General features: G+C 44.5%; 1 protein-coding gene across 1 annotated transcript in view; it reads left to right on the top strand.

The window, feature by feature from the left end:
• The window catches only part of ush2a (Usher syndrome 2A (autosomal recessive, mild)), a gene marked incomplete at both ends in the record, with an annotated part of 385,038 nt that overhangs the window by 157,053 nt on the left and 207,985 nt on the right, over positions 1–20,000 (top strand). The window contains 11 exon segments of the mRNA XM_083759320.1: positions 4,606–4,705; positions 5,198–5,299; positions 7,631–7,819; positions 8,440–8,570; positions 9,008–9,284; positions 9,937–10,161; positions 15,603–15,683; positions 17,612–17,691; positions 17,693–17,765; positions 18,695–18,964; positions 19,881–19,979. Of these exon segments, the coding sequence (XP_083615446.1) occupies positions 4,606–4,705; positions 5,198–5,299; positions 7,631–7,819; positions 8,440–8,570; positions 9,008–9,284; positions 9,937–10,161; positions 15,603–15,683; positions 17,612–17,691; positions 17,693–17,765; positions 18,695–18,964; positions 19,881–19,979 (1,627 nt within the window).

The following is a 20,000-nucleotide window of genomic DNA, read 5'->3' as shown; positions in this document are numbered from 1 at the left end:
CACACACACACGAAGGCACAAGAAGTTATGTGAATGTCACCCAGTGTTCAGCTGAACATCACTTCACCTGTGTGGCCTGTCCTCTCCTTAAGAGATTGGCTAAACACACAAGCGCATGCACACACACACACACACACACACACACACACACACACACACACACGCTTGCATATACGCTTGCATACTCTCATACATTTACACACATGAATTCTGCTCTCTCAATCGTCACTTACTGTTAGGCGCTCACAGAAACACACACACACACACACACACATGCTCCAAGGGTGCCAGGTGTCGCTGTATCAACCATGGGGGGATCACTTTGGATAAGTGCTACTTATCTGGCCAAACTAACAAAGGTTGTGTGTGTGTGTGTGTGTGTGTGTGTGTGTGTGTGTGTGTGTGTGTGTGTGTGTGTGTGTGTGTGTGTGTGTGTGTGTGTGTGTGTGTGTGTGTGTGTGTGTGTGTGTGTGTGTGTGTGTGTGTGTGTGTGTGTGTTCGCTCGCTCGCGTGCGTGCGTGCGCATCAGCTTCCAACATCACATAGAGTATATTAAAGAGAAAGCAGTGAGGGCGTTGGGGCATCCACTTTCTCACACACACACACACACACACACACACACCAAGGATAGCACAAGTGCAGGTCACAGAGCAGTTCATCATGCCATACACACAAGCAGAGAATAGTTAACAGGGTATAAACCCCAGCACCGTATTCTGGGCAAAACCTTATAGCAGAAAATAGCCGGTGGGACCAACGCCTTGGCGCCTTGTGAGCTTGTAGATCGGGAGGCACTCCCGTCGCCACAGTGGAGTCATGCCGCGTCCTCTGGGTGACAGTCTCTCGAGACCTGAACATCGACACCCTCACAAAAAAGGCCCAGAAGAGACTGTCTTTTTCTGAGACAGCTGAGGAAATCCCACCTCCCAAGGACCTTTGCTGGTTAACTTCTATACTGCCATCATAGAGTCCACCGTCACCCTCGCCATCACTGTTTGGTTCCCTGCTGCAGCGGCGATCAGCAGAGAGGGTGATTGGCTGCCCTTTGCCCCCCCCAGTTGAAGGCCCTGTTTAGGAGTAGGGCTTCGAGGAGGGCCAGGATACTGTAGATGTGACTAAATTTGACTGAGGGCATTGGATTTCTTTTCATGTCATATGAAAGCAGGGAATCATAGCTTCAACTTGACGTATTGGTTGTTCAGTTTGACCCACCAGTTTTGGAGATATGGCTTATAGAGTAATGTCTTACAGAAAACAACGAGTTGAGAAAACAGGCTTGAAAGGTTCACTTCTGTGGTCTGTAACATTTTTGTTTAAGCATTTATTTCACATTTACATGTCAATTTCAGCTCTGACACTTATTTCAGACATGCTCTAGTATTTGAAGAGTCTGCCTGTGCTATAAACTCATTTAAAAAAAAGAAAGAAAAAAGGTTTTTCTCCTCTGGAAGCTGGAATTTGCGTGATGGCAGTCTCTCAGTCAAATTTGGTCACAGATCATGGCTGACCCTGCACGCCCAGGCCACAGTCATTTTGCCCCCCTTCCCTCAGGCAGGAGGTTGCGGTCCCTAAAGACTATGAAGGCCTGACATTCAGACAGCTTCTTCCCCACGGCTATCCGGCTCCTCAACGCTGCTGGTGTCTCCGACCGCCTTCTATCCTCCCTCCACCCCCACTCAGAGTGCAATGGACTGACTTGTGCTCTGAACTGACCTGAACTCACTTGAACTCTCTGCACTTTATATTTATTCGCTATTCATTGCATTGAAAATGTTGTTTTTGCACTGTCTCGTCCTGTTTTGCACTGACATGTTTACATGTCAGTGCAATGAAGGCTTCTGATTCTGGGAGATTGGTTAGTCTCTGAGAAGAGGTTTAATGTAGAGCGAAAAGTCACCAGTATGGAGCGTCGCAGGCCCGCCCCCTCGAGAGGCCCGGGAAATAATTTGCCGTTCATTTTCCTCATAGACTTTTCAAAAAGTATTTATTTAAAGACGTTTACGCTGCGGACAAAGCCAGCTCGAGTTGTGACAAATCATGACAATAAACACAATGTTTTGGGCCGAACAAAGAAATAGAAAGACTTTTTTTCTTGTTTTTATTCTTTGTAATTATTTGTTTGGTCCAAAATATTGTTTGTTTGTTGTCATGATATGTCACAACTCGAGTTGGCTTCGTACGACGCTTATATGGTCAATAAATACGTTTTGAAACGTCTATGGGGAAAAATGCATTGGGAATGATTTCCTGGGCCTGGCGTGACGGCTCTATAGTCCTATGAGGGACTCCATTCAACAACAATATGGGACTGTGGCTGAATGTATTACCTTACTGTATGATGTTCTAGCGCTGACTGTATTATCCCTATAATGGAATTAGCCGGCAGACTGATTTCACTGATACATATATACACAATGTTGAGAAGTCACATGGTGTCTGTTTTGTTGTTCTTTTCTTGTTCTTACACATAGCATATATGTTTCATATAGTTAACTGGTTTTAGATTGGGTCCTTAAAAATGTACGAATGGAATGAGCTGAGCCATTTAAACTTGGCTGTGGGTGTGCATGATGCGTGATGCTCTTTCCCGCGGGGGTCTTGTTAAGTAGAGCTGTCTAGTGATGCTACTAAACATGCCAGAAGCTGATATACTCTGGCATTCATACATATATTGATCCATGATTAAATCTTCATCACTGTGTGTGCGTGTGTGCGTGTGTGTGTGCGTGCGCGTGCGTGCGTGCGTGCACATTTCCTTGTTTTACAGCTGTTATTGTCCACTTGCTAAAAGCTGATACAATGATGTCATACTTAATAGGCAGCAGAAAGTCTTATAACAACACTTTGATGTCTGCCTGTGTGTGTGTGTGTGTGTGTGTGGGGGGGGTGTTATCCTAAATGTCCTCAACAGAGAAAGTCGATTATAACAAGCCTCCATTCTGTGGGTCATCATTAATCTGAACATCTAACAGCAGGTCCAGCTGAGTGGGTTCAGGTGTGTTTGCTCCGTTGAAGGGGTGAACGTGAGGTTGCGTCCCAAATTCACCTGACCGTACACACAGCAGCAGTCAACAGGCATTAGCAGGAGTCCCGACGCTGCACTGCTGTCAAGAGTGATCCCTTCAATAACTTTCGACGCTCCGACGGAACGCACGTGCTATACGCTGACGGCTCCGCTCCTCATCTGCATGAATTTGCATTCTTTGTGAGCAAGCCATGCACGAGAATAAGCGCATCCGCTCCATGGCATCAGCAAGACCCGAGCATTTAGGGAGACCTAGACTTGCTTACTTTGCAGTGAATGCTGTTATACACTTCCACCCCACACCTCTTCTCCTACTTAAAATTCAAATGTACACTGAACTGATTGGCTTGAACTTGACCAATGGAAGTCGCCGGTCTGGACCCGGTTCGACATGATCAATCACGCCCCGGCCGGTAATACGCACATACCGTATACTGTATAGCAAACGACTCTAACCCTAAACCTCCAATGAGTGAATTTGGGCCTTTTAAGTTTGTTGTGTTTTATTTGTGTCTGTTTAGGTTCAGTTTGTTTTTGTGTAGAGGTTTAGGGAGGTTTAGGGTTGGTATTGTTGTAGTGGTGAATCTAGGTTGAAGGTTTGTTTTCTTGCATACCTGCCGTTAAGTTTAGTTTGTTTTGCTGTAGTTGTGATAGTTGGTTATGAATTAATGCAACGGTAATAACATGTTTGTATTTTGTTGCGACCATAGGTCGCATTTTTATCATGAAAACCTGCATTTCCTTTAGTTCGTTTGTTAGTTCGTTGCGGCACCCATGCCTACATATATGGTCACGCCTCGTGACATCACGCCTCATGACATCACGCCTCCATATATGGTCACGCCTCGTGACATCACGCCTCATGACATCACGCCTCCATATATGGTCACGCCTCGTGACATCACGCCTCGTGACATCACGCCTCGTGACATAACGCCTCCATATATTGTCACACCTTGTGACATCACACCTTGTGACATCACGCCTCGTGACATCACACCTCCATATATGGTCACGCCTTGTGACATCACACCTCGTTACATCACGCCTCCATATATGGTCACGCCTTGTGTCATCACACCTCCTGACATCACGCCTCCATATATGGCCATGCCTCATCATGACATCACGCTTCCATTATGGTCACGCCTCGTGACATCACGCCCCCATATATGGTCACGCCTCGTGACATCATGTGACATGTTACCAAGTTGGTATACAACACATGATCTCCATACAGTATGTGGAGCTGGCTATCATCACCTGGATCTGCATACATGAAGACCACAACACTGACCTCATCAAACCCTGGATAGCCATACATGGAGAAGACATACTAGATCTAGCATACAGTATATGGAGCCGACGAGCTACTCTGACATCTGACCTCCAATAATAGTTTAACTCCTGCTTCTCAACTGTGCCGTGTTAAGAAGCTCTGTTGTTTCAGCGCGACCTCGCCCTTTAGGGTGTCTTACTGGTACTGTGTGTGTGTGTGTGTGTGTGTGTGTGTGTGTGTGTGTGTGTGTGTGTGTGTGTACGTGCGTGTGTAGGACTCTGTGGTGTCTGTGGGCGTGCAGGGCGATGCAGGCCGTCGCTATGACGATGGACAGTGGCACAGCTTCTTGGCGCTGAGGCACGGGGCCGTGGGAACAATCGTTGTCGACGATCAATACAGAGGTAAATCTACTGATATTCATACTGACCTGTGTGTGTGTGTGTGTGTGTGTGTGTGTGTGTGTGTGTGTGTGTGTGTGTGTGTGTGTGTGTGTGTGTGTGCGTGTGCATGTGTGTGAAGGTATTAGCCAGGTTAATCCCAACTACTCTCTGTCTGATGACGATAATGAGGCTATACAGCCAACCCACACACACACACACACACACACACACACACAAACACACGTACACACACAGCACAGGCACAACTTACTTATTTCACAGTTTATTTTCTTTATTCTATTTACTTCATTATCTTTTCATTACTTCACGTATTTTCTCTTCTGTTCTCCGTCCTGTTTTGTATTTAAAAAAATCTCTCAATTTCCACTTCCCCCGTTTTCATCGTCTCCTCTATAACCTTTTCTTTCATCTCCCCTATCCTCTCTCTCTCTCTCTCTCTCTCTCTCTCTCTCTCTCTCTCTCTCTCTCTCTCTCTCTCTCTCCCCCCATCAGGCCAGGCGTCGGCCTCCAGTGGTCATTCCATCATTGGAGAGAACACGGGTGTGTTCGTCGGAGGTGTGCCTGATCACTTCACTCTGCTCAGACGTGATGCAGGTGAGGTGGTTCTCACTTCAACACACCACTACGTCATACACAACAAAAAACATGTGTATCAACACGCCACTTCAGGCTAGAAGGCTTTCTTACCTTTATTTGTAGTTGTTATACGTCCCCAACAAAGAGGTCCATGTGTTGTTTTGTGCAAAAGCGCATTATTGGCTATTTAAATTGTATTATATTGAATGGGGCATTGGGTTTTAGTGCTAATTCGCTTATTTCCATCATTAAAAAAATAATTCTTTGTATATATCCTCTCTTCATAATGCACACTTTACTTATTTCGGTGGAAATAAGCGAATTAGCACAAAATCCCAACCCCCATTGAGAGCTTATGGGAAATAGCCCATAATGCACTTTTGCACAAAATAATAACAACAACTAGAACTGCACTCTGCCGAGTGCATACTTGCTTGTTGCACACTAGTAGGCCATAAATGGCCAACTAGTGCACAAGCAGAGCGCGCAAGTATTTTCGACTGCTGTAAACTGTGGAATCTCAGTATCTCTGTGAACGTTTGAAATGTCTAATTATTAGGTGTAACTATTTGCTACCTATCTACTTTATGCATGTAAACACCTAGTATTATTAAGTATGGTTCAAGTTTCTATCTATATAAGAAATACACTTTTATCAATTTAGAAATATTCTAGATCCCTTTTTATTTTTTCAAAGAAAAATAAATCATTGATATGTGATGGTGTTTCTTTAGGTCAGTGGTCCCCTCTGAAAGTATATATATCTTCTCTTTCTAGAATAAAACTTTAACTTAGTTTTTGCATAAGTTTATATATACTTAGATATATACTTAGTTTTTGCACACTACACTAACGTTAAGCTTTATGGTTAACTTTTTGACACTATCGTTACTTTTATACACCCCAGAAACATAATGTTGTATTACTTACGTCATCATTGAGAGCAGTTATACATATACTATATAGAGTATGTAGTGGTAAGTTGATTAGCGGTATACTGTGGTTACTTTGCGCCAAAAACTGTGCCAGCCAACCCGCCACTTGATGCGTATGCAAATAAAACAGCAGATTTGTGCCTGGTTTGCTGGGACCAGATTGCATAAATGACCATATTTCTTACGTCATCATTGAGAGCTAGTCATACATATACACACCATGTACTCTGGTCCCAGCAAATCAGGCACAATTTGTTATTTTATTTTACTGATTATGTAATAGTATACGTATGACTAGCTCTAAATGATGACGTAAGACATATGGTCATTTATGTAATCTGGTCCCAGCAAACCAGGCACAAATTTGCTGTTTTATTTGCATACGCATCAAGTGGCGGGTTGGCTGGCACGGTGAACACAGACCGGGCGGAATTATTACTTGCGCACTCTGCTTGCGCAAGTAATAACAACCTAACCCCTTTGGTGGGGACGTAACAACTACAAATAAAGGTAAGAAAGCCTTTTATAGTCTGAAATTCTCAGTAACACATCTCTGTGTTACCAACCTTGTAAATGGGACAAAGAATGTTCAGAAATATTGACGAAAAAATAGTATCTTGAAACCTTGTAGATTGGGCTGTTTCCACTACTTTTTTCTTGACACTCAAGTATAGGGCATTAAGCGAGGAAAAAACGAGCTACGAGGTTTCTGCCCTGCAGCGACGACTATATATTCATTAACTCAACAGCACACCCGTCGACACACCAGCTATAATACATCAACGAACTAGTTAACACTACGGCACACCCATTAACACCCTGGTTCAGACATGGACACAACGGTTACCACATCTGTTGACAATCAACACTTAATTAACTCAACAATACAGCCTTTGACACAACGCGTATTATCTCACATCCGTTAACACAACCGCGCATCGGTTCAGAATCAGCTTTATTGTCACATCACAGGTTTATACAGTAAAGAAATGTGTGAAATCCTTCCCCCTCATTTAACACCTCAACACACCAGTTAAAGGGACATTTCACCCTTTTTTGCAAAAAAATGTTTTAATGAAGTTTAGAAGATTTAGAACACTTTCCTGGGGGTCTTTATGTGTGTAATATGTGGTTTTAGATATTTTAGATCTTAGCAGTGAGCTCAGTGTCTCTGATGTCATGGACACTGGGCTCACTTCCTTCCTGGACTACAATTCCCGGTGAAGTGTCCCTTTAACACACTAGATAACCCAGTCAACACACCACTTAACAAGCAGGTGATCCATAAATTGTTCACGTTTCCATATACTTGATAATCAGTTTTACATTATATAACTAACTAGCTGTAGATGAAAGTCTTTCCTGTTAAACTGTCTGGGTGACACTGTTGTCCCTCTGACCTGTCTCGCTACAGCAGACGCTGGTCTAGTTCTGCAGGGGTTCGCCGGTTGTCTCAGAGACGTGAGATATAAGACGCTTGACAACCCGTCAGAGGAGTGGAGGCTTCTGGATTGGTCCACAGCCACAGAGAGGGTGGCGGCTTATGACAGCTGGGAGGGATGCCCTGCCCAATCGAACGTGGGCGTTCATTTCCTGGGTCAAGGTATTAACTTTAGGATGTTTGTTGAGTGAATGTTTGTTCATTTATAGGACGGTATAAATGCTGTTTTGACTCACTTACTGTATGCCGTCATGGTTTCAGATAATAAGTATCAGTTTTATACGTTTACAATATCTCTTCATCATTTTCGATACAGTTGATAGTTGATACAGCTCAAACCAAATATTTGCGACGGAGACGAAACAGTTGAGCCCGATTTGTTGTTTGTCAGTACAAAGAGCTGGTCCACAACCGGCTCAAAAATCATTGGGAAGAGACAGAAACAATTAAGTTGTATCTACAAGGAAGTACTTTTTAAATGTATTTATTTTTTGCCATGACAATAATTCTTTGCCATGAAAATATTTCTTTGCCATGAAAATAATTGGGAGACCAGACCAAGTGTTAGTTAGTGTAAAATTTCAACTCTGGACACTTTTACATTGGGCACATGTAAAAGTTACTGTTGTTGTTGCCGTTTGATTTTACTGTTGTTGAGACCGAAGACACATGAATGAAACTAACAAACTAACTTAAAGATGCCTTCACAGTTTCAGAGTGGTGTAAAGATGTCATGGTTTCACATAATCAACTGGTGTAAAGAGATGTTGTGATGCTTTCAGGTTATCTGGAGTTGAACAGTGACGTTCTGAGAGGAGGAGAGAGCTTTGAGCTTACCATGCAGTTCAAAACGGATCAGCTCAATGCGCTGATGCTCTTCATATATAACACACACTCTGACGACTACATACTGGTGAGTCAAATGCTCTTCATATATAACACACACTCTGACGACTACATACTGGTGAGTCAAATGCTCTTCATATATAACACACACTCTGACGACTACATACTGGTGAGTCAAATGCTCTTCACATATAACACACACTCTGACGACTACATACTGGTGGGTCAAATGCTCTTCACATATAACACACACTCTGACGACTACATACTGGTGAGTCAAATGCTCTTCATATACATACACACGCTCTGACGACTACATACTGGTGAGTCAAATGCTCTTCACATATAACACACACTCTGACGACTACATACTGGTGAGTCAAATGCTCTTCATATATAACACACACTCTGACGACTACATACTGGTGAGTCAAATGCTCTTCACATATAACACACACTCTGATGCAGTGTTGTTTTCGTCGTGTGCGTGCATGTGCTTTCCAGGTGGAGTTAGACGGAGGTCTGCTATACTTCATGCTCTTCTGGGGAGGTCACATGACTGACCTCATCATGTGGGCGGGGCTTAGCTACTGCTATGGAGAGTGGGGCCGGCTCTCAGTGGCCAAGCAGGGCTCGTTCATCTCCGCCACGGTCAACGATTGGTCAGAACGGATGAGGGGGTCGGGCGGAGAGGGCAGCGTGGCATTTGATTCGCCGGTGTATCTGGGGGGCATTCCACCCGACCTCGTACATCCTGCGCTGATTGGCCGTCACAGACACGGTGAGAGATGCAGATAGACACACACACACACACACACACACACACACACACACACACTCAGTTGAGATGAATAACCATCTAAGTCCATAATTTATTCTGACCCCTCCCCAAAAAAGGGAGGGGTCGGAATTTGCCCTGACCCCTTATCCATCATTCATACATTATGGACAATTAGTGTGGACTTAGGCTTCGTACACACCTACACAACAACATGTTCGGTCCGTGTGTGATGTCTGATTGCTGTTTGATTGCTGCTCCAATTCATTTTCAATTCACATGGTTTGACCAAACATTTTTGTTTGATGACTGCTAAAACCAACAGTTCCAATCCATCGTAACATTGACGTCTGTAATAAAATGTAGTGTTTTTTTGTTAAGATATGTAATGATTGTCTGTGGTAACCCCAAGGTTACCATCCAGTTCGAACCCGGGCTCCCCCAGAGATGGTGTCGAAGTGTCCTTGAGCAAGACACTGAACCGATGTGTTGGTTGGTGCCTTGCATGGTTTCCGCCGCCATCGGTGTGTCAATGTGTGTGTGAATGGGTGAATGTAATGCACAATCTATGTAAAGCGCCTTGGATAAAGGCGTTATATTAAAAGAATGCACCATTTATCATCTCCTCTTCTCTGTTCTCCTCTCCTCCCTGCAGGACTTGGAGGTTGTGTACGTGCTCTCACCGTCCGCAGTGATGAAAGCCATCCTGCCGTCTCTGTATCTGTCGACCTCTCCGCTGCGTTCCGCAGAGCCCTCAGAGTCAACCTGGACGGTTGTTCGCCAAGCGAGAGTCGCTTCCAGTGCCGTGGAAACGATTCAGTGTTGGTGTACACCGGCAGACAGACGAAGGCCAGAGATCACACTCTACAGCCCTTTAATGGTAAGGATTTATCCATTAAGTCCTGAGGCCCATTCTTCTACATCAGTTCAGTCAGACAACTCATGAATAGATTTACCAATATTTATTACAGAATGAGTAACGAGTGTGCATATGATATTTGACTTGGCGTTCGACTCTGCTGGATTTCTCCCTGCTCGGCACGATTAAGCAACAACATAAAACATAAAGAGCAGGGAGATAGATATACAATAACCCCCCCATGGGGAGCATAAATAGCAGAACCCACCGGTGGTGCTGCGGTGGTGCTGGGAGCAAACATCACATACAACCAGGAACCATGAGCAGAGGAAGGCAGGAAGAGCATGCAGTCTAGTGAGCTTAAGTAGCCTGCCCAATTGGTCAGCTGACTGCCGCATCGGCGAATGATGTGTGAGACTTGCACACACTTATACGCCCACATAGTAATGCAGCATATTAACCCCTTGAGTATAGTATGCGCCTTTGAGCATGGCATGAACCCCCTCGAGTGTGTCTCGCAAGCTTCGTCTCATTAGTGCACACACGTTTTTATTAATTTTTCTCGAAAATAGCAGATGTACAAGGCTGTAGATGTTGTGAGCTTGTAGATCTGCATTTTTTAATAGAGGGTATGCTTAAAGTGTATGGCACATCGAGTGGCAAATCGAGTTGCAAAGCAACAGGCAAAGTGAGTTTAACATTGTTTAATGTTGTTTAATGCAATCCGATATAGGACTTTTCTGTTTGGATGCATGGGCTGTCAAAGCCAGACAGTATTTTTTGCCACTCAGTGGGCATTCCTGTATAACTTTTGATTTGAACGTTTGATGATGATGTCACGCGCATACCCTCTATAGCCAACGTGAAAATCACAAATGACACGGATGCTTTCCTGGGTGAAATGCATAACATACTGTAGGATTTCACGTATATTTTACATTTGACATAAGTACATTTTCACTGGGATGGGTAATACATTGCCCACGTTGGCTTGTGTTGTGTTCGCTGTAGTTAATCTGTGCTGCGTTCTGGCACCTAAATGAACAGTGGAAACTCTGATAATATAATTTTCCCTGCAGATTCACATTGTTTTTGTTGTTGCTGTGGCTCTGCAGTAGTAGCTATCCAGAATAGAAAGGGTCTGTGTATCTCTCTGTCTGTCTCTGTGTGTCTGGAACTAATCTCGCTAAACCACTGGACCGATCAGCACCACATGCATGGTGCACACTGCCAGTAGGCCATACACGCAGACGACATTTGCAGCTTAGAAATGTGAAACCGGCCATGCGTGATCCATGCAGATCCATTGAGAAAGTATTTTGGGGTGACGAGTGAGAGCCTGCACTGTGAATCCACACGTGTGAACAAAGGCTTCACACCCTTGAAGAAGAAAGGGAACCATTCAATTAGGGACTGTCCGTTAATAGCATTTGGTCCACACGTATATGTGTATAATGCATTACAGAAGTGTTTTCAAGTGACCGACTTGACACATTTGTATTTCTTTCGGTGATGTTGTAGTACTGTATGAATTCCTTTCTTGGTCCAATCTTAAATGTCCAAATCAGGAGCCAATAATAATTGAGTGTCCTCGGGTGTCCCTGTATTGATCCTATAGAGGTGTGATCTCAACAGAAGTGCATATGGTTTGGAATAGGGATGCACGGGGGCAGTGCTTAGTTTAGACAGTTTTTGGTTTAGACTAGTCATTGGTTAGACCAGTCATTAGTCCTACAACTACAACCTATCTCAAACCCTCACCCTAACCTGACCTAACCTCCCACGGGGCAGCACACCTAAACCTAACCTTAACCCATGTCTAACCGATGACTAGTCTGAACTAAGTATGCACCCCGGATGCACGATTAATCGGTAGCATAATCGGAATTGGCCATATCGGCCATTAAAATGCCATATCGATATCGGTATCGGAATGGTCTCAAAATAATGCAGATTATTTAACGTCTGCGGCACTTAAGCTGTTTTGATCGGTTTTTACCAGCAAAATAAATCTACATTTAATTTGTGTACTCATCTCATTCAGTAGTCATTCAGTTGTGAAAACAGACACAAAGTATTAGGCTATTTATTGATTGATTTCATACTTTATTAACAGGCTTTGGGCCAAGCCCCTATAGGGCCTAGGCTTGTTTCCATTGTGGTCCTCTGTATAATATCGGAATCTGTAAGATTCGGTATCGGCAGATATATGACCCTGATCGGATATCGGTCATAATTTCATAATCGTGCACCCCTAGTTTGGAACGTTCACTGTCGCTATTGTTGTCAATTTGAACCGTAATACTACTACTAATGATAATTGTCACGGGGCAACCCGTGCCCTATATACAAAGACACAAACTGCTTTCTATAACATGCAAAGACTATTCCATTATTGTGTGGTGGAATGAAAATGATCACTGATTGGTTAGTTGTCTTTCCTGCACTGCTGGTGGCATTTCCCTTGATGAGGAAGTGGCCAAGTGCTATGCAGGAGAGGGGTGCTTTGAGTAATTGTCATTGAGTTTTCATTCTGATTTATACTTGTTTAATTGTAACACATTATTGAGAATGTTTAGGTTACTGTTTATTCAAGGTGGTTGATGGAAGTATTTATATTGGTGAAGTATGTGAGAAGAAATGTGCTAATTGAGTCTGTGCCCAGTGGTAGGATCCACTCCTATTTAAAGGAGGCTGCAGGGACAGGCTAGTTGGTTAGAAGTAGGCAATGACACAGGTAACATCCCTGAGGGAGAGCTACAGGGCCTTGTGTGATCAGGGTACAGCCTGAAGAGAGCTCTTATCCAGTTGGGTTTTGTTTGTAGTGTTCATTTCATTTCTCAGTATTATTGTTATTGTTATTTTCCTGGTTTCACACTGTTGAATCTGTACTGGACTTTGGTGGAGGAGTTTTAGGGAAAAATAAAGACCCTTAAACTGCATTACTCACTGTTCTTGGAGCCTTGGCTGCTCGGGCAACTTCACATAATAATAGTGTTGTAATGTTTTGTTAACACGTTGTATGTAGAGTGTAGACAAACTAGACATTGGCGTTTCCTAGAGCAAGGATTGGCCTTATTCTAGCTCGGTATAGCATTAACACTAATTATTTAGCATTCAAGATCGAAGCCAAAACCGGACACATATGGGTAGATTTTGAAGGTGCGTTTTACCAATGGAAATACATAAATTGGCCTCGCTCTGCGCACATTCGTATTATGAAAGGCATATCGGCCCGTGTTGAACGCACTGGCCCGTGTTGAACGCACACACATTATGGCTTACCGCGTTCCTGAATATTTTAGCATTGTGGGAGTGTCCATATGTTAATTATTTTCGCTTTGCGCAATTTGCTATTAAGCCCCTTGACCTAAAGACACTCAGCGCATAACGATTAGACGTGGGTCTGACCACCTCATAAACGCAAAAAGCACTGTTTGATTTGACACTTGAGCGGCTCTGGGAGGCTGGTAGAGTGTTGCCATGTCTGTTTATTATAAGCGGCTTATTTTTCTGTAAAGTTGCTTTCTGTGTGGTTGCTTTTCTTGTTTCTAAAGTGGTTATTTGGGCTTTTCTCCTAATGTTGTTTAAACCAGTGATCCTCACACAGCACATTCCCATGTCAAGGATCCCCAGATGAATGCATTTGCCCAACTAAGGACGGCTAATCCAAAAATTAAATAAAAAGATTACTTTTGAAAATAGCAGATCTATACCAGCTCACAATGCATCACATTCATTCATTAAAACTATGAACTCTGACTGCAGGGGGATATATAATGATCATTATAACAATGTGCAAGAACATATTTAAAAAGAAGGAAGAACTTTATATTTGTGGACAATCAAAATATGTTTTTTTATTTTAATGTGGTGTCATTCAAATTAATCTGGATATGGCAGACTCACTATTTAGAAAATAAAAACATGGCACTTCATTTAAAATAGGTTACAGACCCCTGTTATATGCGCTTCTTTTGGGATTATTTTTATAGACCTATTTAGTTGTTTCTATGGGACATGGCAACAGCTGCTCTCTGCTGCGCAAAGAGAGAGGCTTTCTTTGGTAAAAATGTTGAGATTAGAAACGGCCATAATTCTTTCATTTCTCAACCTTAAAAATAAATAAAAACATCTCCATAATCCGTGGGAAGTTTGCTTTCATATGCTGTATCACACCCGATTCAAGTCTTCTTCAATAAAATGCTACGAGCGAACTCAGCGAAGACCATACCATCGGGGCCACAGCATTACGCAGCACGCATTCAACTCATTCCTTCGTCGTGACTTGAATGAAATAAAATATAATAAACGTTATTTTACTGGTGTTTTTCAATAGAAACAAATAAAGAGCGTGTGTAGGCTACTGTGTGCAAGTGCAACAGTGCATATACATGCATGCACTAGGCTATATTTCTTCCGTGTCGGGATGGTGATTGAGCTCTTCAAGTTCACAGCCCGTTTGTCTTTCATAAAAAAACGTTGATATTAGCCTATAAACACTCATGGTTCTCTCATTTCTCAACCGTTTTATTAAATGTAAAAATCTCCATATTCCTTAGGAATCTTGCTTTCATTCGCTGTATGGTACATGGTTCTATCGTTATCGAATTAAACAATATCAAACGAACTTGCATGTTCGGGGGTTAGACGATTCTGGGAACATTACGCATGGATTGCCAATTTGCCAATATGCTGCTATCTACTCGCAGTTCCATTCCGATCTGAAAGGTATAGGTGGGTCTGTTCTTTTGAGGCATAAAGGTGATAGCATGCAGTGCAATAGGAATAATTAACCCAAATGTGACAAAGTCATGTCATGTCTTCTATGGTGCCAGCCTGAAGAAATGTAATACCACGATCCCCAAAGTGCACATTCCGTATGTGACATCAGCTGACTGGTAAATAGAATAGTACGGACATGTTGATTGGGTACGTCTCAAACACGCCTTAAACACACCCATGACTAATTCAAGGCCGTTTTGCGCACTCCGCGGGGTGTCAAAAGCGCTTCTTAACATGCCCAAAATTGCAATATGACATACCACACGCCCCCAGATCATAATACTGTAATTAGATTAGTAATATAGAAGTAAGTAAAATAGAAGGCCTAAATCAACCCCATAGAGTCATATAGTGAAATAGACTGAAAACACCACCACAGCACCAGCTGTGGTGCACTCAATGTGTTAGCACCATTTTGGTGTTAGCATCATGTCGTGCTTTAGCTATTGAAAAATAGCAGATCTACAAGCTCATAGCGCGCCACCGAGTGGCGCGCTACGAGCTTGTAGGTCTGCTATTTTTGAAAAATCGAAGAGCGACTGACGTAGAAGACATTTTTTGAATCTGATCTCAGGTCAGAATGGAAAACTGTCAGGATGTAGAAGACATTTTTAGACTCTGATCTCAGGTCAGAATGTGTTAATGAAGGTTCATGTGACTCTGTCTCCTTTGTGCAGAGTATCTGTACAGGGTAGTGGCGTCTGGGGCAGGAGGCTGGGCAGCAGGACCCTGGGAGAGAGGACGGAGTCCAGGCACAGGTAGCGCACGCACCGCACGCACGCACGTCTTAGAACACAGCCCGTAGACCACAGTCCACTACATTATATTTTATACAACACTTAATGCAATACTATAGAACACACACGCACTACTACTGCATGTTAATACAGTATACCAAAGACTTGGGGAACCCTGATACAGACCTTACCAATCTCTCTACTATTATGGTGTCAGATTTGAGATTAGATAGAAGAATACAATCATGCTGTATCAGATTACACGTGCTTTGTACAGCACGCACGCGCACGCACGCGCACGGCACGCGCGCGCACACACACACACACACACACACACACACACACACACACACACACGCACACACAACCACACACACACAAGCTGCGTACACAGGGCGCAGCTGTAGCGCACGCACACACACACACACACACACACACACACCACTCGCGCACTACACGCACACGCGCACACACACACACACACACACACACACGCACACACAACCACACACACACAAGCTGCGTTCGCTTCACGCGTTTGCGCGTCTTACTTGTATGAAGGCTGCATCTCTGAGGAGGAGGTGGTCAGAAGGAGTGAGACGGAGAGAAGGAGCGAGGTGAAGTGTGTGTGTGTGTGTGTGTGGGGGGGGGGGGGTGTAAAGGGTTGGGGGGTGGGGGGGGGTAGGTTAGAAGTGTTCTAGTGTTATGAAGTGTTCCCCAGGCTGTGTTGGTCCACGTGTCTGACGGGACGAGAGCATTGATCAGCTGTGTGTGTGTGTGTGTTTGTGTGTGTGTGTGTGTGTGTGTGTGTGTGTGTGTGTGTGTGTGTGTGTGTGTGCGATGTGCGTGTGCGTGCGTGCGTGCGTGCCCGTGCGTGTGTGTGTTCCACTAAAAGGGTTTTGACCCACAGCGGCCGTGTGGTCCCCTGGTGGAACATAAAGCTGCTCTTTAGTACTGAAACATACAGTGAAATGTCTTGATATAACATCCTGCTACAGAGAGAGGGAGAGATGGGGGGGGAGAATAGAGTGGATAGTGAGATTGAGAGAGTGGAAGGGGGAAATAGACACGTGTGTGTGTGTGAGAGAGAGAGAGAGAGAGAGAGAGAGAGAGAGAGAGAGAGAGAGAGAGAGAGAGAGAGAGAGAGAGAGAGAGAGAGAGAGAGAGAGAGAGAGAGAGAGAGAGAGAGAGAGAGAGAGAGAGAGAGAGAGAGAGAGAGAGAGAGAGAGAGAGAGAGAGAGAGAGAGAGAGAGAGAGAGAGAGAGAGAGAGAGAGAGAGAGAGAGAGAGAGAGAGAGAGAGAGAGAGAGAGAGAGAGAGAGAGGAGAGAGAGAGAGAGAGAGAGGAGATGAGAGAGAGAGAGAGAGAGAGAGAGAGAGAGAGAGAGAGAGAGTAGTGACAGGGCCAGGGGGTAAAGGAAAGCAAAATAAGAGTTTTCTTTTAGATGAGAGAGGGAGGGAGAAGAGAAAAGAGGAGAGGGAGCTAAAAGAGTGAAGGTGTGAGACAGAGAAGGAGGAAGTGAAATAAATGGAGCTGCCCTGGAGTAGAGAGAGGATAGAGAGAGAGAGAGAGGTGTGATTAGAGTGAAATACAGCCCAGAATGAATGGTTGTCTGTATTAAATCAGTGCTGAAAAAGTCTACTACGCTCATAAATAGTATTTATGCTAATGGTCCTGTATGATTTACTGTCCCTATTAAAACACACAACGCGCTCTACCTCTCCACCTCTCCTTTCATTCTGTACATTCCTGCTTTCCCCTGGATTTCCTTTTTGATGCCTGTCTCCCTGCATCTCTCTTTTTTCTTTCTCTTTCTTTCTTTCTTCTTTCTTTTCTTTCTTTCTTTCTTCTTTCTTTCTTCTTTCTTTCTTTCGTTCTTTCTTTCTTCTTTCTTTCTTTCTTTCCTTTCTTTCTTTCTTCCTTCCTTTCCTCCTTCCTTTCCTCATCCAGTACCCAGGTCCATGCCTGCTCCCAGCATTGTGACGAGTGGGAGTGGCTTCAGTGCCCAGGTGAGCTGGGCACCGCCCACCCGGGGACATCAGAGGAGTGATTGACAGGTATGAGCTGAGGGCATACGACAGAGATGGAGGGACTTGCAGCGCCAGTCAAAGCTACATACCTGAACAGTGGCAACTACTCAGGTACGCACACACACACACGCACATACACACGCACATACACACACACACACACACGCACACTGTGTGTTTTGTTTGGGTGTTGGTCAGGAAGTTGTGAGCATTATACAAAGTACTTCCACTCCTCTCTCTGCACTCAAATCTGTTTTCTTAAGTCTGCCTGGTTACTGCGCGGGCACACGCGTGCCCAGACACACACACACACACACACACACACACACACACACACACACAATGTCCTGCTAATGTCTCCTTGGCAGCTTGAGGAGTCTGTCTCTTCTCAGGACTACCCCGATGATGTCATACCCTGGCACCCTCCACAGTGTGCGCTCTCTCTCGCTCTCTCTCTCTCTCTCTGTCTCTCTCTCTCTCTCTCTCTCTCTCTGTCTCTCTCTCTCTCTGTCTCTTTCTCTCTCTTTCCCTTCTTTTACGATGATGATGATGATGATGATGTCTGTTTCCGCCTCTGTGATTCGTCCCTCGTTCCCTGCTCTGTGCCATGTCTCCAGGCAAATATGAAAATAGTCTCTGTCTTTATCTCTCTATGTCTCTCTGTCACTATCTCCCTCTCTTTTGCTACCACCCCCCCCCCCCCCCCATTCCTCCTCTGTGCCCCTCCCTTTCATTTCTTGTTAATTTATGATGGCTGCAGAAACACCAACTACTAAACCCACAGAGAGCCAAACTGGTAACCAATTGAATTAAGAGAGAGAGAGAGAGAGAGAGAGACAGAGACAGAGACAGAGAGACCTTTAACGAAGCCTTCATTTCATCTTTTGTGTACACTCAAAAATTCTGCAGGACATTTCTAGAAATGACATGCTTTGGGTACTAACACTAATATTAAAAAACACAATTTCTACTGTCCCTGCTCCTTGCACTGTGTTCCTCCTAGTGAGTTCTGGGTCTACTGACCCTGCTCCTTGCACTGTGTTCCTCCTAGTGAGTTCTGGGTCTACTGACCCTGCTCCTTGCACTGTGTTCCTCCTAGTGAGTTCTGGGTCTACTGACCCTGCTCCTTGCACTGTGTTCCTCCTAGTGAGTTCTGGGTCTACTGACCCTGCTCCTTGCACTGTGTTCCTCCTAGTGAGTTCTGGGTCTACTGACCCTGCTCCTTGCACTGTGTTCCTCCTAGTGAGCCAGATGCTCATTTTTACCTGCGCAAGTAAAAGGTTCAGCAGGCCCGCTCGTCTCTTTTGTAATGCTTTGTATTTTGGCCCAAACATAAACATTTCATCATTTAGCTCTTCATCAAAACTGTTAAACCACCTCTGTAGCAGAGAGCGCAAACAGACTTCCAAGCCCTGGGCACCTTAACCACAGGTGTTCAAGTGCTTCTTCCTCCTGACAGAATGGACAACTTCTGCTGGCCCTAGAGTCAATGTGCGCCACAACAACGTCTGTTTGTAGCCACAGAGAGAGAGAGAGAGAGAGAGAGAGAGAGAGAGAGACACAACAGGAGCCAGTAGGAGAGAACACGATAGACTAACAGCAAACGAGGAACCAGGGCCTGTTTGATGATGATGAACACTTGGACCCCAGTATGCCTCTTCTGGGGGAACATTCACCCACAATAGCAGATCTACAAGCTCAACATGCATTGCAGCGCTGTGAGCATGGGTCAGCTGTTTTTGGACGGAACATTTGGTATAGGCAGGGAAGGCAGTATACGAGTACAGTTGTAACTCAGCGTCCGTTTCTCTAAGACTGGGAGGGTTTAAGTGGTTAAACTTAAACTAAAAGCTGGATAATTTATATACCTCTAATGTCTCTACTGCATATCCTACAATAACTAACTGATGGTTTGGTTTATGACTGGAAGGCAGCTTTAATAAGAGAGAAATATGAACGCAGGATTAGAGGAGTGAGAGGATGAAGGGAAAGAGAGACGGACAGATGGAAAACCTATTCTCTACTGTGTGTGTGTGCGTGCGTGCGTGCGTGCGTGCGTGCGTGCTGCGTGCGTGCGTGCGTGCGTGCGTGCGTGCGTGCGTGCGTGCGTGCGTGCGTGCGTTGCGTGCGTGCGTGTGTGTGTGTGTGTGTGTGTGTGTGTGTGTGTGTGCGTGCGTGCTTGCGTGTAGGCGTGCTGTCAGGCCTGATGCCCAACACTCGCTACATTGTCACCGTTAGCGCCTGTACGCCAGTCGGCTGCGTTGAGAGTCATCGTCACGGCGACGGGAGTTGGAGCTTCATCACTCAAG

This window comes from Protomyctophum parallelum (genome assembly GCF_964188405.1).
Source record: "Protomyctophum parallelum genome assembly, chromosome: 2".
NCBI classification, from domain to species: domain Eukaryota; kingdom Metazoa; phylum Chordata; class Actinopteri; order Myctophiformes; family Myctophidae; genus Protomyctophum; species Protomyctophum parallelum.
This window is presented reverse-complemented; position numbering and strand designations above follow the sequence as displayed.